Here is a 19,929-nt window from a genome sequence, read left to right on the forward strand (position 1 = left end):
ATATCGTGGATATGAGAGGATAATTTATAGAGCTCCGGATGTTGTGTAGATGGGAGGGAAAATGCTTAACCCTCATTATTCCCTTCTTTTGAGGCATCTGTGAAAAATTGTTCAACACTAGTTTAAGAACTTAGGTTTCGAGTAATTCCCGTTTAGTGCTATCAGTTTTATGGGATTTAGCACCAACCGAAAGACACTGCTGGGTGCAAACGTTCACCTCACAAGGCAAGGAGTATCTATTAAAAGTAAATAAACCATCAGCTGTATTATTCGGATAAGTGGTAGAATCGGTAATTTGAGATTGTCGATTGCTCGAGGGACACTACTGATACAGGAAGTTGGTGCCATTATTCTGATAAAAGGGAATCGGGATATTACAGGGAAGATATCTTTTTGGAGAAAAAAAATGGTTTTACTCTTTGAATGGAATACATCAAAACCGTGTTGAAACCTCCAATGAAATTATTTGATAATCCATAATGCAAAAGACATGATATACGCCACGTCCATGTAGGTCTCACAATATGCCCATAAGACAATGTCATTTGAATATGCCAAGGGCTGAGCAAAGTTGCCAATATGAAATATTAAGATCCTGCATGTAAATAATAAAGAGGAGTGGACTTAACGAACTATCCTGGGTTAATACCCTGTGAATAAGCCGAGAGAATGCATTACCGTTCGTAACCCTTGGTATATATTGTTGGTCTGTATTGAGAGCATACATCATATAAAAGATGTTATTAGGGATACATAACTTACACATTTTCATATACAAAAGAAGTAACGATACATTATCGAATGCCGCCCTAATATCCAGAAAAATGTTTGCTAAAATTCCTTTGGTTTGGAAAGCCTCTTGGACATGTGAATAAAGTTTACTAATAGCATCTGTTATAGGTACTAAGTCCTGGTCTAAAACCAAATTTTCCATGTCTTAATTTATTTTGTTCCAAAAACCATGGGATACATGCTTTGAGTACTGTTTCAAACAACTTTACAATGCATGAGCATAGGGCTATTGATCGATAGGATTGATGGTCATACACTGGTTTGGCTGTGTTTATGTATAGGTATAATGTCAAAAAAATTTCCGAGTGTCGGATATACATTTGAGTTAATAGATCATATTATTTTGAGCAATGAAACTAAACTATGAGAATTTTCTTGCATATAGCACATATATAAAATACAGTGAGTTTCCGAATTGTACATGTGAATGATGTAAGGAAAATAATACTCAATGAAAACAATTGTAAACAATCTGAGAGAGAGAAAAAAAATAACAATGATTCCCTCCGACTAGCAAGTGCCCTGCAGATGCGGGTTGAATACCACTTACCTGGACCTTACTCACAAAGAGCGGGCTTCGTATCCCACGCAGACTACTATGATGCCGCCACAGCAACCATTTAACTTCGGAGGAAAGTTAACGTCAGTAGATAACATAATTTTCGATCCGTAATTTCCATCTTGTGGTGTGGAGCTCATCCGACTTGCTATCTATTATAAATCTAAATATAGCTTCATAAAAAGAGCCTGCACATTAGAAACACAGGGCGAACAATGTGTTGTAAATAATTCATGAATAATGTAAGTTAACGAAAATCACGTAAAAAAAAATAACTAGGTCCCAACGTGTATTCAATGTACAGAACACATATTGATCCTGTAAATGATGTAGATTGAAACAAACAGCATAAATGACTCTATTCATGCGGAAAGTAGAATACAAGTTGAGTTCACCGACGTACATTGAGACACGATTACATGCATAAAATAGATATATTAGTAGGCTACTATATAAGACACAAAAAAATCCCAACATGTAAAATAGATCAAAGTATCCTCTCAATACTAACTTTATGACGCAGATAGTTAAATTACCAGGGCCGGCGCGTCCATACAGGCAACCGCCTAGGGCGCCAAGTAGCTGGGGGCGGCGCAGCACGACACATAACAGCTCATATCATATGTTTAACGATTATTGAAACTAGATGAAAATGGAATTTTGTAACAGTTTGGAATGTTTATATTTATATAAGTAATTATTTAAAGTCCACGGTGACCTGTTTATGATTTGTAATAAGTAAAAATGTAAAAAAAAACAAGCCTGCTTACATTTGATTGTTGACAAAATCTTAGGCTTACGTGATGTATTTTGAGGCAAGGAAATTTTTTTTTGGGGTATCCGGCCCGGCAGGGGGGGGGGGGGGGAGAGATTAAGGTTTTTCGCCTAGGGCGCCAATTTACCTTGCACCGGCCCTGTAAATTATTACAACCAGTATTATCGCTACTAGCAAGCACAAACAGCCATTGAACTAATAAAAATAGACTAAAATGGGGGGGGGGGGATGCTAGTGAACACGCAGACAGTTATACATCAAAACACCATTGGCTGGAAAGAAGGAAAAAAACCACAAAATTCAGGTTTACATCTGTATTCATTCGGAAGATTTTGCAAAAGACGTATTATACTTTCTTCTTTTAACCACACAGAAATGCTTAAGCGTATAATCGTTATGTCAAAAATGTAGGAGAATAAAATTAAAGTGTACTTTAAAAAATCCTAATACAATTATAAAAAAATATACATGTGATGACACAGAATCGCAAAAGAATTCATGAAAACCTGCAATACATCTCTCTCTTTTTCTCTCTCTCTATATATATTTTTTTTTGTGTATGCAAATTCCACGATTGTTGAAATAACTTAGAGATAACTCCCCAGCAATGCATGGTAACGTCAGCATGTTCCGCTTTCGTGAGGGAAACAGGAGCACCCCGAGAACACCCGCGGGTGCACGGCAACGTCCGCCACATTCACACACTCGTGAGGAAGAGACAAGAAGTATCCAGAGAAACCCCCAAACTGCTGTTGGTCTCGGCCACAACCTTCCACGCAAGGAAGGCACCAGAACCTTCTCGGCCAAGAGGCACGTGATCTGTCCACTCACCCACTCTCGCACGAACACCTCGCGGCGCGCGAATCCCGATTTGGCAGTTCGTGAACTCAGGTCAACCTCGACCACGTTTCCAGACGAGCGACAACTAGAGACAGGAAAAATTCGCGTATTCATTCAGCGATAGGCTAGAATTCAAATACATATACCTTTTAGATGATTTTGCTATTGGCTTACTGTTCATCTTGACGAATCTCAACCAGTTATAAACGTTCAACCAAAGAAGGATCGAATCACAAACAAACCAGATGAGGAGACTTACAAGTCGGCAGCCAATGAACTTGCGTTGTTTGTCCAAGTGTACAGGCGCAGGGGCGTAGCCAGGGGGGGGTTTTAGGGGTTCAAACCCCCCCCCCCCCCTAGCACCAAATATTTAATTTATTTCTTATTCATCACTCAAACAAATTTCATATTAAATTTAATAAAAATTTTACCATTACAATATTTAAATTTAAGAACCTAAAACTGCTAAAATAGCACTATTTTACACCTTAAAATCCAAATTTTCCCGGGGGAGGACCCCCGGACCCACCGCTTTAATACGGGGGGGCCATGCTTCTTAACACCCCCCATACACAAATCCTGGCTACGCCACTGTACAGGGGTATGTGCAGTCTATCCTGAAGGCCATCGAAACCGCGAATTTTTCCGGTCCCTAGCGACAACGTCTAACCGGAGACGAGAGCGTGGCGCGCATAGAGACACGCGCTAGGCCGCAGAGGGCAGAGCTATAGCCGGCCAGTCGGCGGGCAGACTCCGTCACGCGCGGACGTGGCTGCTGGCTGCTGGTCTCGGCTGACTGGTCGCAGTGCCGTCTCTTGCAGAGGTATGTCAACACACGCAACAAGGACGGTTTGTCATCTCATATTTGATTATTTTTATAAGCGTCAGGGCGCAATCCGTTTCGTTTAATTTCGAACAGAAGCTGATGAAAACTCGTCCGAAGAGAGAGTAGGGTTTTGCGCGGGAAAAACCGGCATCCGAGGTGATTAGTGGCCGATTAGGGAATTTGTTGCCATGATGTTCTAGCCGGAGTAGCTAGTTGCTACGCCCTGAGGATCCGTTACACTGGCTTGGAACATGCATCGAGTCATGTTCGACCATTGTGAAAATGTTTTTATAGCAAAAGGAATTTTCAACAATCACGTAAAGTAACAAAATGCAGCGTTTGGCGTGTCAAAATGCTAGAAAACTATTTGCAACACACTACAATGAGCAGTGAAAATTTAGTACATTGATGTGGATGCGAATAGAGAGTAGTAATGCAGCATAAAAGTATATATAAATATATTTTTAATTGTTACCAACATATATGTATATGATACCAGTCCACTATATTTCTAACACGTCATTACAAAGGCTTGTGATAGTAATAGGGACAAGTAGATAGATATAATTAAAGGAAATTAAATGTGTGATGTTAGTACATAAATTAACCGAAGTGTTTAAATGATATTTAAAGGACGGATGTAATGCCAGGGCAGTGGAGTCGGAGCGACTTCTGGTACCACGCGTGTTTGGTCGGTTTCATAAACTATGCAAGTACCCCTAAAATCGCAAGAAATACAAGGCGCTAAAAGTCCAAGGACGGTTTAAATAACCCCTTATTTACTACATATGCGTGACGCAAAAACGCAACGATCGCATCGGCCCAACTTTCAACGTCTTGCGTCTCTGCCTTCCATATTTGCGAAATGAACAAACAATTTAAAATACCTTATGTGCATAGAAGAGGACAGTTGTATTTTTAATTATTATTATTGTATGCACCACGATTTAATTTTGTGAAATTTTCGCTCGGTGAAAGAGAATAAAAGCTTTTAAATACAATTGTTGACAATTTCAAATGTTTTCGTGATAAATTTGAACCATTAAAAGAAGCCGGGAAGAAATTGGGGTTCTACTGCCCATTTTACAATATTAAATTACTGGGTCGGTGACTGCGATTTTCGTGCATTTCAAACGACCGTGATGTCTTTGTTCTGTCTGCGTTTAGTTGCTCTGGAGGTTTGTGAGCCCGGCTGTTGTGTCGCAAGCCAGCGAGCGCCTTCAAGGCCACCTAGTCGCCTCCAGTCGTGTCTGGAGATGTGGCAGCCGGTACAGTGTCATGGCGGAGGGCGAGGGGATTATTTGAAAATGATAAACGAACTTTTGCCACAGCCGGGTTCCAAGGGTGTTCACTCGGATCACCGCCCGGCCTGGACTGCGGCGCTCAAGGGCGCTGACCTCGCCTTGTCGTGACTACACGCGCCTGCCGCCATTATCGACTTCCTCTTGCGTAACCCCCCCCCCCCCCATGTGTATGTGACGTCACGACTCCCGCCTACCCGTCCTACCAAACGCGCTAGCCTCGCCTTGTCGTGACTCCCGCCAGCGTCGGCAATCTCACGTCATCTTGAATATCTGTAATTTTAACCTAGAAATTCGGTTAAAATTTCAAAAATCATTTTAAGTAAGCACCTGTTAATGTAATGATTGATTCTATCGAGTTAAGTCCTTGCCAAAAAATAGTTAATTACAAGTTTAAAATATTTATTAAAAAATATCACCTTAATTTACTATATAAGTGACAGTTTCAAGAAATACAACAATTTCATACACAAAAATTTACTACTTAAATTGCACAAGTATAAATACAAGCAAATTTATAGTATTTCTCGATTTCTGCAGTCTTCTTAGAAGTTGAAGCGATTCCTTTGCATGTCTTGGCATGTGTTTTCAGGGCAGTTCCACGTGACAGTCGATAAACCAGGCACGTCCAGTCAGTGACCACGCACAGCCAGTCTTTGGTCAAGCATGTCCAAATGGTGGCCAGGCATGTCTATTCTGTGGCCAGCCACATAAGCGGTGGTCGGCCCATTCAGTTTGTGGCCAGGCGTGTCCAAATGTTGTCCAGGTAGCCTATGCCCAGTCAGCGGCCAGGCACATCCAGTTACCGGCCAGGCACGTCTTGTTTTAAGCCATTCATGTCAAGTTGGTGGCCATACACATCAGTCGGTTAGCCAGACACGTACGTTCAATAGGTGCCAAGGTGCATCCATTATGTGGCCAGACACATCCAGTTGGTTGTCTAGGAACGTCAGATAATTTGGCCATACGCATTTAGCAGGTTTATCAGGCACAACTAGTAGGTTTGCCAAACATGACCATTTTGTGGTCAGGTACACACAGTCAGTAGCTCGGCGGACATTTTAAACAGGTCATGTACAATGTCAGATGTGTAAGCCATGCGTCTCCAAAACAAATTTTATCGATACTCGGCGTACCTTTAAACCGGAACATGTACAATGACAGGCGTATAGACCAAGCATCTCCGAACCACGAGGCCTTCTTCGTAGATACTTGGAATACATTTCAACCAATTCATGTACAATGGCAGGCGTATACACCAAGCATCTCCAAACCATGGAATTCTTCGTAGATACTTGATTCGAGTACTAGTGTCCGCTACAGTAATTTCACGTTTGCAATGCGTAAGTTTTAAAAAGTACAAATTTCTTTGTATTGACTCGGCTTTATTTAAACAAATTATAATAATATTTATTATGGACATAGTACTGAGCATGGTCTGGGAAATAAATGCGTATTTTTCGCTATAATTTTAAACGACTAAAAAGCTTTGCTTGGAGCTTGAACACTAAAATACAGGTGTTTCCTAATCCTAAATGAAAATTAATTAAAAAGGGGACATAGCAGCCCTTTATACTGAAAAGGATCGTGGTTACAATAAAGAGAGATTCAGCAAAAATTAGAAGTACTTTGTGTTCGCCAGTCCAACAATTAAGTATGCTTTTGTAATTGTTCATTCACGAACTCGCGGCAAATTTTCACAAAGTCTCGTTCAGATATGAAATTAATATTGTGCAGGGCAACTCAATAAAGTACCTGAAGAAAAAAGGCAAAATAAATTTACACAATCAAATGATTACATACTGGTTATTGCGTTACAGCAAAGAAGAACAAATATAAAAATGACCATTAAAAATACTAAGCATGTTAGTGTGCAATCTAAACTGCCTTGCATTAGATATATTTTTTTTAGAAAAGATTTATTATTCTGAAAATATTGGTACGGCCGTGCTTGTAAAAGCATTGGTAAAAACACCTCGTAATAAAAGTTTGACCCAAGAAAGAGAAATGCAGAAGAAAGAGGTCTAATGTTTTAAGTATTCCAAGTATAACTTCAACATACCGCATATTTAGTACTGGCGCAAAAAGCTGATTAACTGCAACGGTGATTCCGACAAAAGGATGATAGAGAAACATAAATTGCTTGTAACAGGATACATAGGAACTAGATGCCACAACAATTTTTTGTAATAGACAAGCATAATTTTGTACATGTTAAACTTCTTTATTAAGATTTCGATTTTCAGAAATCGCAAAACTCTATTATCTTTTTATTTTATTTTATAAGAATTTAAACGTGAATTCTATATATTTTACAGAAGTAGGTTCTAAAATTCAAAATGCTTAGCTTGTATTACAAAAAAAATTTTTTTTGCTAACAATAACGTTTCCTTACTAATTTCGCACATATCTGTAATCAATTAAAATGATATTTGCCTAAAAGGCCAAGATTCAAATTGAAAATATGTGTCGTCTTAGTTCTGTTTAGAACCTAACAAAAACATTTTTCTGCAAATTTAGCACAAATTTTTATCGGACTCGTACTGCGAGGGTCGCGGGTTCGAGCATTTTTATCGTCAATCAGAGAACTTGATCAGGAAGATTCGAAACTGCTCACATCCCGAGAAGACTGTATCAAAATACATTGAATGGAACCTCACGAGCTGTCCTCGCCAATATTCGGCCACAGGATGCGTCACACGCGGTTAGCTGCCTAGCTGTGCCATGAGTAGAGAGACCTGCGAAATTCGCGGTTTCGACGGCCTTCAGGATAGACTGCACATACCCCTGTACACTAGGGCAAATAACGCAAGTTCATTGTCTGCCGACTTGTAAGTCGTCTCAGCTGGTTTGTCTGTGATTCGATCCTTCTTTGGTTGAGGGTTTATAACTGGTTGAGATTCGTCCAGATGGACAGTAAGCCAATAGCAAAATTATCATAGAGGTATGTGTGTTTGAATTCTAGCCTATCACCGAATGAATCCGCGAATTTTGCAGGTCTCCAGCCATGAGAGAGAATAGTTAATGGATGTAAATCCAGTTTGTTTTAAAACACCGTGTAACTATAGAAATGCGGTGTTTGGTTTAAGGCCTAATATTTTAAATCACACTGCAATAGTTAGCACATAACCTAACATTTCCCCTTGACATGTATTTTATTGTCCTATGTTTTTCGTACCTGAGATTCTCCCGCCTCTCTAAAACTGGCGCTCTGGGCATATCTCCGGTTGGCCCATATGTAAATCGGGGCCAGGCAGTTGGAGCATTTGGAGCTCTTGGGCAGTATTTATGTGATGTCCAGACGGACTGGTGGAGGATTCATCTGTATGCATGAAACATGCAAAGCATCACTATAATTTTAACGAAACTGAGAACTCTATGCGGTGTGAAAAATGTGGTAATCAACTGTAATGTGGAACTGCCCTTAAAAGACATGTAAAGAACTTGCTTCGCACTCTAAGAAGGCTGTAGAAATCGAGAAACGGTAGTAATTCCCTCATTTTTTACTTATAGTAGAGTAGAAATCTTGCTAAAATCTTGTTTTTTCTCGTACCCTTCACTTTTATCGTAATTTTAATTCGATTATCTTTATTGCATCTGTCAATGATCTAACTTAGGACTGTAATCGATAGATTTAAACAATATTTTAATAAATTATTTTTAGAAAATAATTTTTAGATTTTATCCCGAATCTAGCTAAATAATTACAGAATTTCAATATGGCGCCATGATGTCATACTGGCTAATGTAATCTGCCAGTAGCTTCCATAGAGGAAGGGGCCATCACCTTTTATTTTGCCCTCACCGGGTTCGAACCAAGGACTCCGTGACATGTGTTTTTAAGTTAAAATCTTATTAAATGAATTTTTTATAAATTTTAAAATTATTACCGAATTTCCAGCATAAAAAATACTGATTATCAAGTTGCGTCCGAAATTAAATTTACAACAGTGACGTCATAATTTTCAAAATGGTGGAATCTAGTGTTTTATTAAAATTGAATTATTTTTTTATAATTTTTTCCGGAGTTCTAGCTTAATAATTAAGGATTTTTAAGATGGCCGCCATAACTAAAATTACAGCGATTATGTCATTATCCAAAATGGCTAGATTAAGGTCAAGGTCATCCAAGATGGCATTTATCGACTCCGGCTCCGAACACCGATTCCTGTGTTCATTACCTACCAAAATATACTACTGTAATTTAGAGACGTTTATTAGAACACCCGGTCTAAATAGTTGGAATATCATTTGCTTTTTTTATTGACTCTTTCAGGGTAGCTACCATGAATGCCAATTTGATGCTTGTTAAAAATGGCACAGTGACTTGCATGGAAATGCAAACTCTAGGCCCACAGTATTTGAAGTAGGTACTTACTGTGAAATTCTTTGACAGCATGTTTCCACGAGGAGTCAGGGCGAACCCTGAGCAGGTAGCCTATCTGCTGGACTACATGATGCTCCACCCTGCGTTCGCGTCAGGGCGCTGTTTGGGCCCAGCAGGACGGGCTAAGCTGAAAGCAATGTGGAAGGATCTGTGCGAGGCGCTGAACAAGCTTGGCTCACCGAAAGATACGACATTGTGGCAGAGAGTAAGTAAGTTATGGTTTCTTTACCAGTAGCGGATCCAGAAGGGGGGGGGGGCTAAGGGGCTCAAGCCCCCTCAAAAAGCATCTGGGTCCACTATTGTTTTAGTGTTTGCCTTGATAAAGCCTAGCCTCAGCTGGGTCAAGCCCTTCCCAAACCAAAATCCTGGATCCTCCACTGTTCTTTACTGACTACTTGAAACTTCTTTTATCGTAAAAGGTACCTAACTAATAATTTCTAGCTTTCGACGGGATCTCTCACGAACACAAGTCTACTTACTAAATGCTGCATCCACTCACCTGATTTTAGCTGTACTTATTAAAATTTCAGCATAAACTTTGTATTCGTGTAGTTTTTACGAAAAGCTGGGTGACACGAGCATATTAATGTGTCTGGTGTATGTTGTCAAGATAATGTTGATTAACAGTATTTTAGCACGACATTTTAAAAAATTTATTTATATTACAAAAATCTAATAAACAAATAAATGTTTTAAAGGGTAAAGGTCTTCAAGTGTGTAGAAGTGGTATTGGGAATATCAATAATTTTATTTGCATGGCCTTTCAATTAAAAAGTGGCAGAAGGCGAGTGGTAAGGTAACCGACACATTCTCTACACAATTAGTATGGTATTAGGAATGCCATTACAAAGAAATAATGTTTGCTTCTTGACATTTGTCGCTTTGGGATTGTAGTAGGCTTTCCTGTAAAGGATTATTGCTTAAGATTCTGACTAGAACTATTAACAAATTAGGTAGCTACCTATTATTTCTGTAACATTATTTTAATATGTTTCAAAAGACTTGGAGTGATATGAAAACAAAAGCTCGGCGAAAGGCAATGGCAATCAAGTCGGCAAGTTTACACCAGAAACCTGGAAACCCCAAGATGGTGGGGACTTTGACTTCTAATGAAGCAAAAGTCGTAGCCATTGTGGGTTTTACAAGCTGCTTGGGAATAAGTGCACACAATGAAAAGCCACTGAGTCAAGTAAGTAGAATATTACTTTTAATCACCATATTCACATTGAACTGTTTAACTTAACAGTATAAAAATTCAAATCAGTGAATCTGGGTAGACCTATAAGTGTGCCATAAAAAGGAATCAGAAGTCTCTTCGGAAATATTGCATTCAAATTAGGTTCTTTTAAATGATAATACAGCTTACAAAAGAAAGAAATAGGTATATATTAATAACTTGTAACTGAAACGATACTACCCTAGCAACTGTATTAATAGTAAATATTGTATATCATAAACAATTTTGTGTTAGTGAAAACACTGCAGCGACGATTGTTGTGAAGGGAATTCACAGTAGAGCACTTCTTTTTAAATATAAATCACTTTATATACTCATGAATATTATTAAAGTATAAATGTATTTTACCTTTTGTTACGTGTCCTTGCAGTTTACGTATATTATTCTGTCCTCCCGAGAAGTCCAAATAAGGTGACTTCATTGTAATTGTTCAAGAAAAGCTTTATTTTTATTACACCAGAAATAAAGAAAAACTTTACATTTTAATGCCGGCTTGCAGTTATATGTATCTATATTTGGCCAAATAAAGTTTCCAGTTTATTGTCAGTTATGTAAATAGAGGAGGAAAATATAAATTATCTTATCGGCATACATTTAATATTATTTTATTTCTTTCATAATGTCTATTAATAAACAAAAAAAAGTATTGGTATCTAGTAGAAACATTAATATTTCATTTGTCACGTGTTTGTACATTTTGGGTTAAATGATGTTTACCAACATTTATTTATTATCCCCAGGAAGAGCAGCTAGAACTAATGGCTGAGGAAAATTCGGAGGGAGATTTGGAGCCGATGGAGGATGTAGACCCGATAGAATTCAAAGTGTTTCCTGATGGAGAACTTCAGCCTGTGACAGAGGAATCAAAACCCTTGTCCTTTCAATTTGCACCATCTCCACAGCAGCACCACACATCAGAGCCATTAGATTCATCAGAGCAATCACAGTCATCGTCGAAGCCACCACACTCACTGCATTCAATTCCAGAGTTGCAACAACCACCGTCTCCACTATCCCTGCAGCAAACTCCGACAGGAAACCTAAGTCGGAAGCGAAAGCTCCGAAACAGCTCCATATCTGAAGGTATTTTCCTCTCGGCTAATTATACTATTGAAATGACAAAATCAATAAATTATAGGGACCCCAGAAAAGGGTAAATGAAATCGACCAAAAGCAGTGCAAAATTTCGGTATTGAAACATAATCAGTGCAAAAAGCATGTGTAAAAAATATGCCAATTATAAAATTCGGTAACAAAAGTACATTTTTGCCTTTTATTCGTTTGAAATTTGTATTCTAGGGCCTATGCATTAAAACTGTGAGAATTTTGTTTTACAGAAACAATTTAAGGTTCCCGAAACTGTCAAAAAATATGTTTGTGGTCATCTCTATAACCTTCATGACATTCAACCATTAAACTAAACTAACTTTCCGTTAGATCTTACAGAACATCATAGATACTAAATAAAGCAGTACACAAAATTATGCCATTTAGCATAAACAGGCAGAACAACACATGTGTACATTTATAGAAGTTAAACACAAAATTAAATGTAAGCAAAGGGTTGGGGCTGGAAGTACATATTGACGACAGTCGTCGTGCCCTCCTAGGCATAGAGGCCGTTTCTGCCCATCGTCGGGTACCTGAGGGGGGCACGCCCTTCCCCCCCCCCCCCCAGTGCAGTGCTACGTACTGTGCGCCGTAACACCTCTTATAAGGACAGCTCAAAAGCGGACATTTCCTGGTTATATTGCAAATATTTCTTAAAAAATAATTATATGTTTCAATAGGGTTTATGTGTAGTTCTGTAGGGGCCGCGCCTGGCTCGCAGCGAACACACTGTCTCTCTGCGCCGACTTCCCCCCCCCCCCCCCCCCCCCCCTCGCGCGGTGCAGGGCACAGAAGAGTCTAGCGGCAGCAATGCTACCTTCCTGCAACTGGCAACTGGCTCGTTCCGGGGCCGGCTGCCACACCGCTCAGGCTCGTTCTGGGGCCGGCGGCACGATCATATATGTCATCTGAAACTTTTAAATTTCAAATATGGCCTCGTGGCTGAGCGCTCAGCGGCGCTATTATCTAGTAGTTAGGTTGACGGTTCGAATCCCGTCAGGTGTGTATTTTTTTTTGTACTTGTAAAAATAAATACGAGCACGTATAATTTCAAAAGTAATAAATATATTTGAATAATGAATGCAAATAAAAGAAAATTTATTAATTAAATTGTAATTTTCAGGTAAGGAGATGATAACTAATGGTCAACTAGGTTAGGTTAGCTACATTATAAATACTTTAAAACTTTGTGGACGGTTGATTTGGTTAGGATAGTTACATTAAAGATACTTGGAAATCATGTAAACGGTTTCCTAGCGCTGGATAGCTACATATTAAAAAGTTATTTTCTAAGCAACCATAAAATGATTTTACAGTAAGTATTTTTAATGTGGCTATACTTACCTAATATAACCAACCATCCACTAAACAGTCTATGTGGCATTTTTATACTGGAGAGAAAAAACGCGCGCGTAAAAATAAAAAACATCCAGGGGGTAGGCGCTCCCGATCGGCCAACTTCGGAGAGGATCGGCATTTGCAGCCAGTTGCAGGAAGGTAGGTCGGTGGTCGTCTCTCGGGGCGTGCGCATCTCTCTCGCGGGCTGTTGGCTGGGAGTTCCCTGCGACCTATTGGGTAACCGAAGGCTGGCAGTGCGTGTGGGTTTTGTGTGCGTGCTGTGGGCGGCCTAGCAGCGCCAACTGCTACCGACCGCGTCCCGCGGGTGGCGGATACGGGAGCCCAGCTCGAGAGTTGCAATCTCGCTGGGGTGGCTGTGAATAACCAATAGCAGTCCGCGGACCAATGGCCGGCCTGTGGAGTCGTTATTACGGCTGTCGGTGTGAAAGGTAGCCTGAATGCAGCTCGGCGCGTGGCAGAAAGCAGCTTCGTCGGCGAAGGCCCGCAGGGGAGCTCGATGTGCTGAAACAATGCGAAGTGTAGACGAACTGCGGGCTGGAACTTGCGGAGCTGTGAACTGCTGCGCGCGCAACGGAATTGAAATGCATCGGAACTCTGAAGGAAGACATCAGGAACCTTCAGCTGGGGCTGCTGTAGCTGTGGCAGCAGTAGCCTCGAGCGGCGCGACCTTCAACCGTCTCGGGGATTTTGGGTGGCGAGGTTGGTTCCCTCCCCCCACCCTGGCTTGAAAAGTACTGCTGTTGACCTGAAGAAGGAAGATGAAGATGGCGCAACGTCAGGCTGCCTTTCGCTCCGAGAGCCAGCAGTTCGAGCCGTTTTACTGGCTCGTCTGCCCGCTTCTGTCTTAACTGTGGCTGCCTGGGCAGCTGTGGCTGGGCTGACGTGAAGTCGCCCGCCCCTGGGGGCGCATGCGCCCCTGGCTAATAATAACCCAGGAGCTCCCAACCTTAAATGCGGGCCGCAAGGCCCAAGCACCCAACTCCACCAAGGTTGATTTTCAGCCCCTCCAACTCTTCTTACCTGGACCCTTCTTCCTCTTGTCCAGTAGTTACCTGCTTGCTTAATGCATGTTAATTGATCCCCGCATGAACCGGCCCAGGGTTTTCCCTGTGTCTATGCAGGTTTTACCTGGGCCACACTTAGCTAGCTTTTAAGCTAGGCGACCAATGGGGCGTCAGTCATGGCGCCAATCGCAGCCATGGCTGGCCAATAAACCCCAATAAGCACATGATGCACGCGCCCTTGTCCTGCATGGTTAAAAACCCGCATGGTAGAGTGTATAGGCTTCGGCCTGAGACACACTTAGGTCCTCCCCTAACCTGGACCCTCCCCTACACACTTAGAATTAACTTAGGCTAGGAAAAAAAAAAAAAAAATCAGGAAGGTAGGTGCTGACTGGCGGCGGAGTGAGTGGTCAGTGCAACCACTCACCACCAGGGGCGCTTGCGTCCCTGGTCACTAAATCCAGTCCTGGATAAAAAGCAAAGCGGACTACGAGTCCAAGTTCCCAACCCCCGCATGGTAGACTCTTTTCTACTCTGTCCAACACTTCATCCAGACCATCCTCTGTCTCCTGTAAACTCCTACACGTAATGCATGCCAATTTGCATCCCGCATGAATGTGCCCAGGGTTTTCCCTGTGTCTATGCAGGTTTTATCTGGGCCCAACCTATCTCTAGTTATAGTCTAGATTTAAGAGCGAGGGGAGTTAGTCATGGCGCCAATCGCTGCCATGGCTGGCCAATCCCCTCCTAGCACATGATGCATGCGACCCTCTCCTTGCATGGCTAATCCCAGCATGACTAGGCGTATAGGCTTCGGCCTGAGACGCACCTAGGTCCCTCCCTAACCCGGACCCCTCCAAAATACACTTAGTTTTAGTTAGGTTAGAAAAAAAAAAAATCAGGAAGGTAGCATTGCTGCCGCTAGACTCTTGTCAGGGCACACGTTTGGCTGTCGCGCAGTGTGGACGTACGACTCCGCGCTCCGCGAGTTCCGAAGTCCGCAACCCCGCACGCGCTTATGTGTCCGTCTCGTAGTTTCGTCAATTTTTAGTACTCGTCCATCTTCCGTCGACGAACGAGAGTATCGGAGGAAGATTCATTTCGCGGTGCGGCGGGAAGCGTGTGATTCCCTTACTACGGGACAGGTGCGGTCAGGGCTAAGACGGACGAGCCGCAAAATAAATCTGTGTGCGATCGATTAGCGGACGTTTCCTAATTTTCGACCCGACATCCAACTCCTCCAGTCTGCCTGAACCCCATCTCCCCAGCTCCCGGTTCCGGCCATGGTAGGCCTGAACCCCAATTCTCTCGCTGGATTAGTCGGGCAATAAATTAATAATCCAAATTACAGACGTAAATCGGGGACCGGGAAGGGGCTATGGGCCCTGGGGACGACAATATAATACATTGTAAGATGCCTTCCAAACAAACGAGAAAGTAGGTTAATTCCTATTTAATGAATGCTAAACTAACCTAACCAACCTTTCATTTTAGTTATGTTAATCTAGCCTAACCTATTCCCCCGGAAATAGTCATTCGCTCTGTGTCTGTCATGATGTTCACATCATTGGGGAGTCTGCTGACTGCTCTGCCTGGGGGTTGATTGTTTCTCTGAGTGTGGAAGGCGGGCGAGCATGGCGAAAACATGAGAGGCAGGAACCACCTGCAATCAAACGAGCAATTTGCGAGTCCAGTGAGCTGCTTCTGCCACATGTCACTGCCATGTGGCACTAGTGGGTAAAGTGGTGCACTCACTGCCTCTCTGAGAGCAGTACTGGTCGCGGGTGGCACTGGTAGTTGCGGGCTGTCTGGGCTGCGCGCGGTTCTTCTTTCTTCATTGTGTCATTCTTATGCATGCTGTGCCCAAAGGAGAAACTGTCAATGCAGTCTACTGTTGCCGATTTCTACAGCAGTATCAGCGCCCGTCTATGTGGCGCAAACGTCCACGTTTAATGTGTAACAAATCAAAAAGTCGCATCCCTTGGCAGCAACACTTAGAATTAAAGATGGTGGGAAAATTTGGATTTTAAGGTGTAAAATAGTGCTATTTTAGCAGTTTTCAGTACTTAAATTTAAATATTGTAATGGTAAAATTTTTATTAATTTTAATAGGTATGAAATTTGTTTGAGTGATGAATAAGAAATTAATTAAAGATTTGGTGCTAAAGGGGGGGGGGGGTTCGTACCCCTAACCCCCCCCTGGCTTAGCCCCTGGTTGGAACTACCACTATAGCTTCCCTGAAGCCTTACATGATTTATAAAATATTTGTAATCATATATTCCTATTTTTTTTCTTCCATTATTTCTCAACTGTACTTCTAGTCTATTGGCCAGGGTCTCTCATTTCTAATCTCGAGATTGGATTCTAAGATGTGTTGGTTCAATCCAGAGACTCTGTGAACGAAATTTTTGTAAAAGAAAAAAAAAACATTGGTGAATCCTACTTGGAATCATCAGAACTAATAATGTCATCATCAAAAATGGCGACAGACAGCAGACTATATACAAATTCTAGCACAGTATACAATAATTTGTAGTATTATAAACTCTATAATGTACACTATTCCCTTAGCATACCATAGTTATTATGCATATTGATAAACTGACCCAGAACATAAATTCTCCCCCTGCTGTCAAGTTCATTGTCCTGCTCCACAGCTCGAAGCCCTGTCCCCAAATCCCATCTTTATCAATCCTTAAGAATTTTAATATTATATTTTATTTTGTTTAAACTTGTAAAAAAATTGTTTCAAAAAATCACAATATAATGGAATGTCATTGTTGTACATGTTTCAGGAATAAATTTGAATGCCGGGCCATATGTTTCAAGACTGCTCAATGTCACCAACAAATTTGTAAAAATGCATTCAGCATTGACAAACACATTGAAGGTACCTAACTAACGATAGTGTTTATGTATCAAATAGTTGCTGCTCTGAATAGATATTTGACTCAGTATAGAAAACAACATTTTAAGAAGTTTCTTCCATTTAAGTTTAGTTTTGCTTTGTTTTTCTACTTATAGCTGTAGCAGTAATTTTGCATGTGTGTGTATATAATTACAGAGACTGCTCACTTTTCAATAGGTTTCCGTATTCATAACAATGCATTTTAATTCATCATTAAATACAACTTTCCAAATGAGAGTAATGTTTAGTTACAATTACGAAATACCTAAAGCATTAAAATGACATATAAAAAATTTACATTAAATAATTTATTTCAAACAATATTTGCAAAACTTCAGGCCTACTTGTGTTCTTTGTGTGTGTACCAGGACCAGACTGACATATTGGCTGCTGGTTCGAACAGAATTGCAGCGGCTCTGGAGGGAATACTCTCTGCACAGCTTGCGTACACTGTCGCTGTGAATGCCAACACAGCTGCAGTGAAAGAGTTGCTGGGTCAAAACACACGCCATAGTGAAGAAGTGACTGCTACACTATATGGTCTTGAGAGTGCGGTGCTGAATAACACACAATAAAACTTTATAGTTTTAATTTACTATTAATAGATCCAAGATTTGAAGATATTTATTTTTGTCTCGGTTTCGCTTAGAAATAGAAAAATCATTTAATTTTATACTAAGTTTAAAAAAATGTTGACCATATTTCATTTGAACATGTTTAACATAAGCAATATTATTAACAGTAAAAAGGAACATTTAATTATGTGAATTTGTTTGAGTGCTACCTCTAATTTGGTTTTGTAATTATGTACACCATTTTAGTTTAACGCATCCTAGAATCTGATACTTAAAATTTTCTTCCCTCAGGAATTGAAATTTTTTTTCCCTTTTTTAAATTTTCATGATTTCAACATACTTGGAAAAACCTACGAGGCTTAAAATGAGTAATTAAAACTAATTAATAATTTACAAAAATATTAAAAATGTGGTGAACAAAATTTATGTTATGTTTTAACTATAATTTAAACATTATTTTAATTATTTTACATGCATACTGATTAACAATTTTTTTTATTTTTTATTTTGTATGTACATATTTTCTGTCATTTTCTTCAAGTAAGAGTGGACAACAGTTCTGCTGCAGACAAACAGTATGCAAACCATATACCAGTCACCCTCTTCCACCCCCTTCCAGACACCCTTTTTACTGTTGTTCCTTGCTATGATACAACAGCTCGGCAAACCAACTGCATTCTTAACAATGAGCACAGGACTCACTAGCTCGGTATCCTGAGCATTCTTCATCGTTCATCGGACGAGAACTAGTCGCTCGAAGCCAGTATACGAATGGAAGACATTTTTTAAAAACTAGACTGATACAATCAAGCATATCTTTTATTTACACTTGATAAATGTAAAATATCATTTTAAGATTAACCGGGAAAAATACAAACAAATACTTTCATAAAAAGATGAGTTTCATTTCTTGCCTCTTAAATTAAACGTGAATTATACTACGAGAGATTTTCACGCAAAAATAAAAATGATAGTGTAGCCATACTGCCCACCTCATTTTATCATAACAGTCACACTTTAATTAATGGGGTGGAACTTTTGAACATTATGTGGCTCATAGTTTGGTGCGCAGTAGTAGGTAAATGTCGGTCCGAGCCCTGGCTTCTGGCTGTGGTGCCTGGTGCTGTTTCATCATCTTGGATTGTGACATCACGGCAGCCATCTTGGATTACCTAGACCTTCAAAATTTGTCAAAATAGCCAAAAATGACTCAAAATTGTCAAAATTTTCCAAAAATTCGCCAAAATTTCCAGTTTTTGAAAAAAAATCCCACCAAACATTTCAAAATTTTGAAAAATAAATAATTTCCCTATTCTGAGGGAAAAATTCCAGTTTCAAGGCAAAAATTCCAGTTGCGAGGGAAAATGTTCCATATTCGCCCTTAAAAGTGCCAGTGGCTTGAAAAGTCCGCATCTACAAGCCTCCCTAAGCCTCAGAGGTCATGACCATGACAATTAGAATACCATGGCCGCCATTTAGAATTATGACTTTACCATTGCACTTTTCGTTACGACAGCCATCTTGAAAATCAATATTCTTCATGCTAGGAAATCGGGAAATATTTTACAATTTATAACAATTATTTAAATACAATTTTTTATACAATTTTAATTTAAAAACACACTTGTCATGGAGTCTTTGGTTCGAAACCGAGAGCAAAAAAATGGCGACTGATCCTTCCTCCACGGAAGCCACCGACAGATTGACCTCCCACCACCACTGCCAAGGTAGACATATTGCCAGCTAGTATGTTGTCACGCCCGCCATCTTGTTTTCGTCTGCTATAGGGTGCTACCATCATGTTATTTTAATTTTTACCCACTAGAGTGCAGTAATTATTTATTGCCAGGACCTCCGCCATCTTGACATTTGGTCGCCATCTTGGAAACCAGTATATATTTAACTAAAAATTTGAGGAAAATTCCAAAATTCATTTTAAAAAATCTGCAATCAATATACCAAAAGATATGATCAGTTCCTGTCCTTGGTTCGATAACTGATCAATACAAAAAAATTAATTTTACATAAAAAATTGTATTCAATAAAAGCAGCTAAGATACCTAGTCTATCAGCCTCCAGTAAGCTGATGATGCCATATTGACCGACATCTTGAAAATTTGTATTTATTAAGCTAGAAATTTGGGAAAATTTTCAAAAATCATTAAAAAATCACTCATTAATGTACTAATTTATTTGATCAATATCCTTTTTCGGTTTCATCCCATGTCAATGGAAGAATGAAAGAATATAACGGT

At 40.1% G+C, this 19,929-nt stretch overlaps 1 protein-coding gene across 1 annotated transcript; it reads left to right on the forward strand.

The window, feature by feature from the left end:
* Window positions 1-3,709: 3,709 nt before the first annotated feature.
* On the forward strand, window positions 3,710-17,964 carry LOC134529803 (uncharacterized). Its single transcript, XM_063364260.1, has 6 exons — window positions 3,710-3,789; window positions 9,490-9,685; window positions 10,481-10,669; window positions 11,458-11,800; window positions 16,987-17,081; window positions 17,468-17,964. The coding sequence occupies exons 2-6, from the start codon at window positions 9,491-9,493 to the stop codon at window positions 17,672-17,674; spliced, it is 1,029 nt and encodes a 342-aa protein (XP_063220330.1). The 5' UTR covers window positions 3,710-3,789; window position 9,490; the 3' UTR covers window positions 17,675-17,964.
* The last annotated feature ends 1,965 nt before the right edge of the window (window positions 17,965-19,929 follow it).

This window comes from Bacillus rossius, chromosome 2 (genome assembly GCF_032445375.1).
Source record: "Bacillus rossius redtenbacheri isolate Brsri chromosome 2, Brsri_v3, whole genome shotgun sequence".
Lineage (NCBI taxonomy): Eukaryota > Metazoa > Arthropoda > Insecta > Phasmatodea > Bacillidae > Bacillus > Bacillus rossius.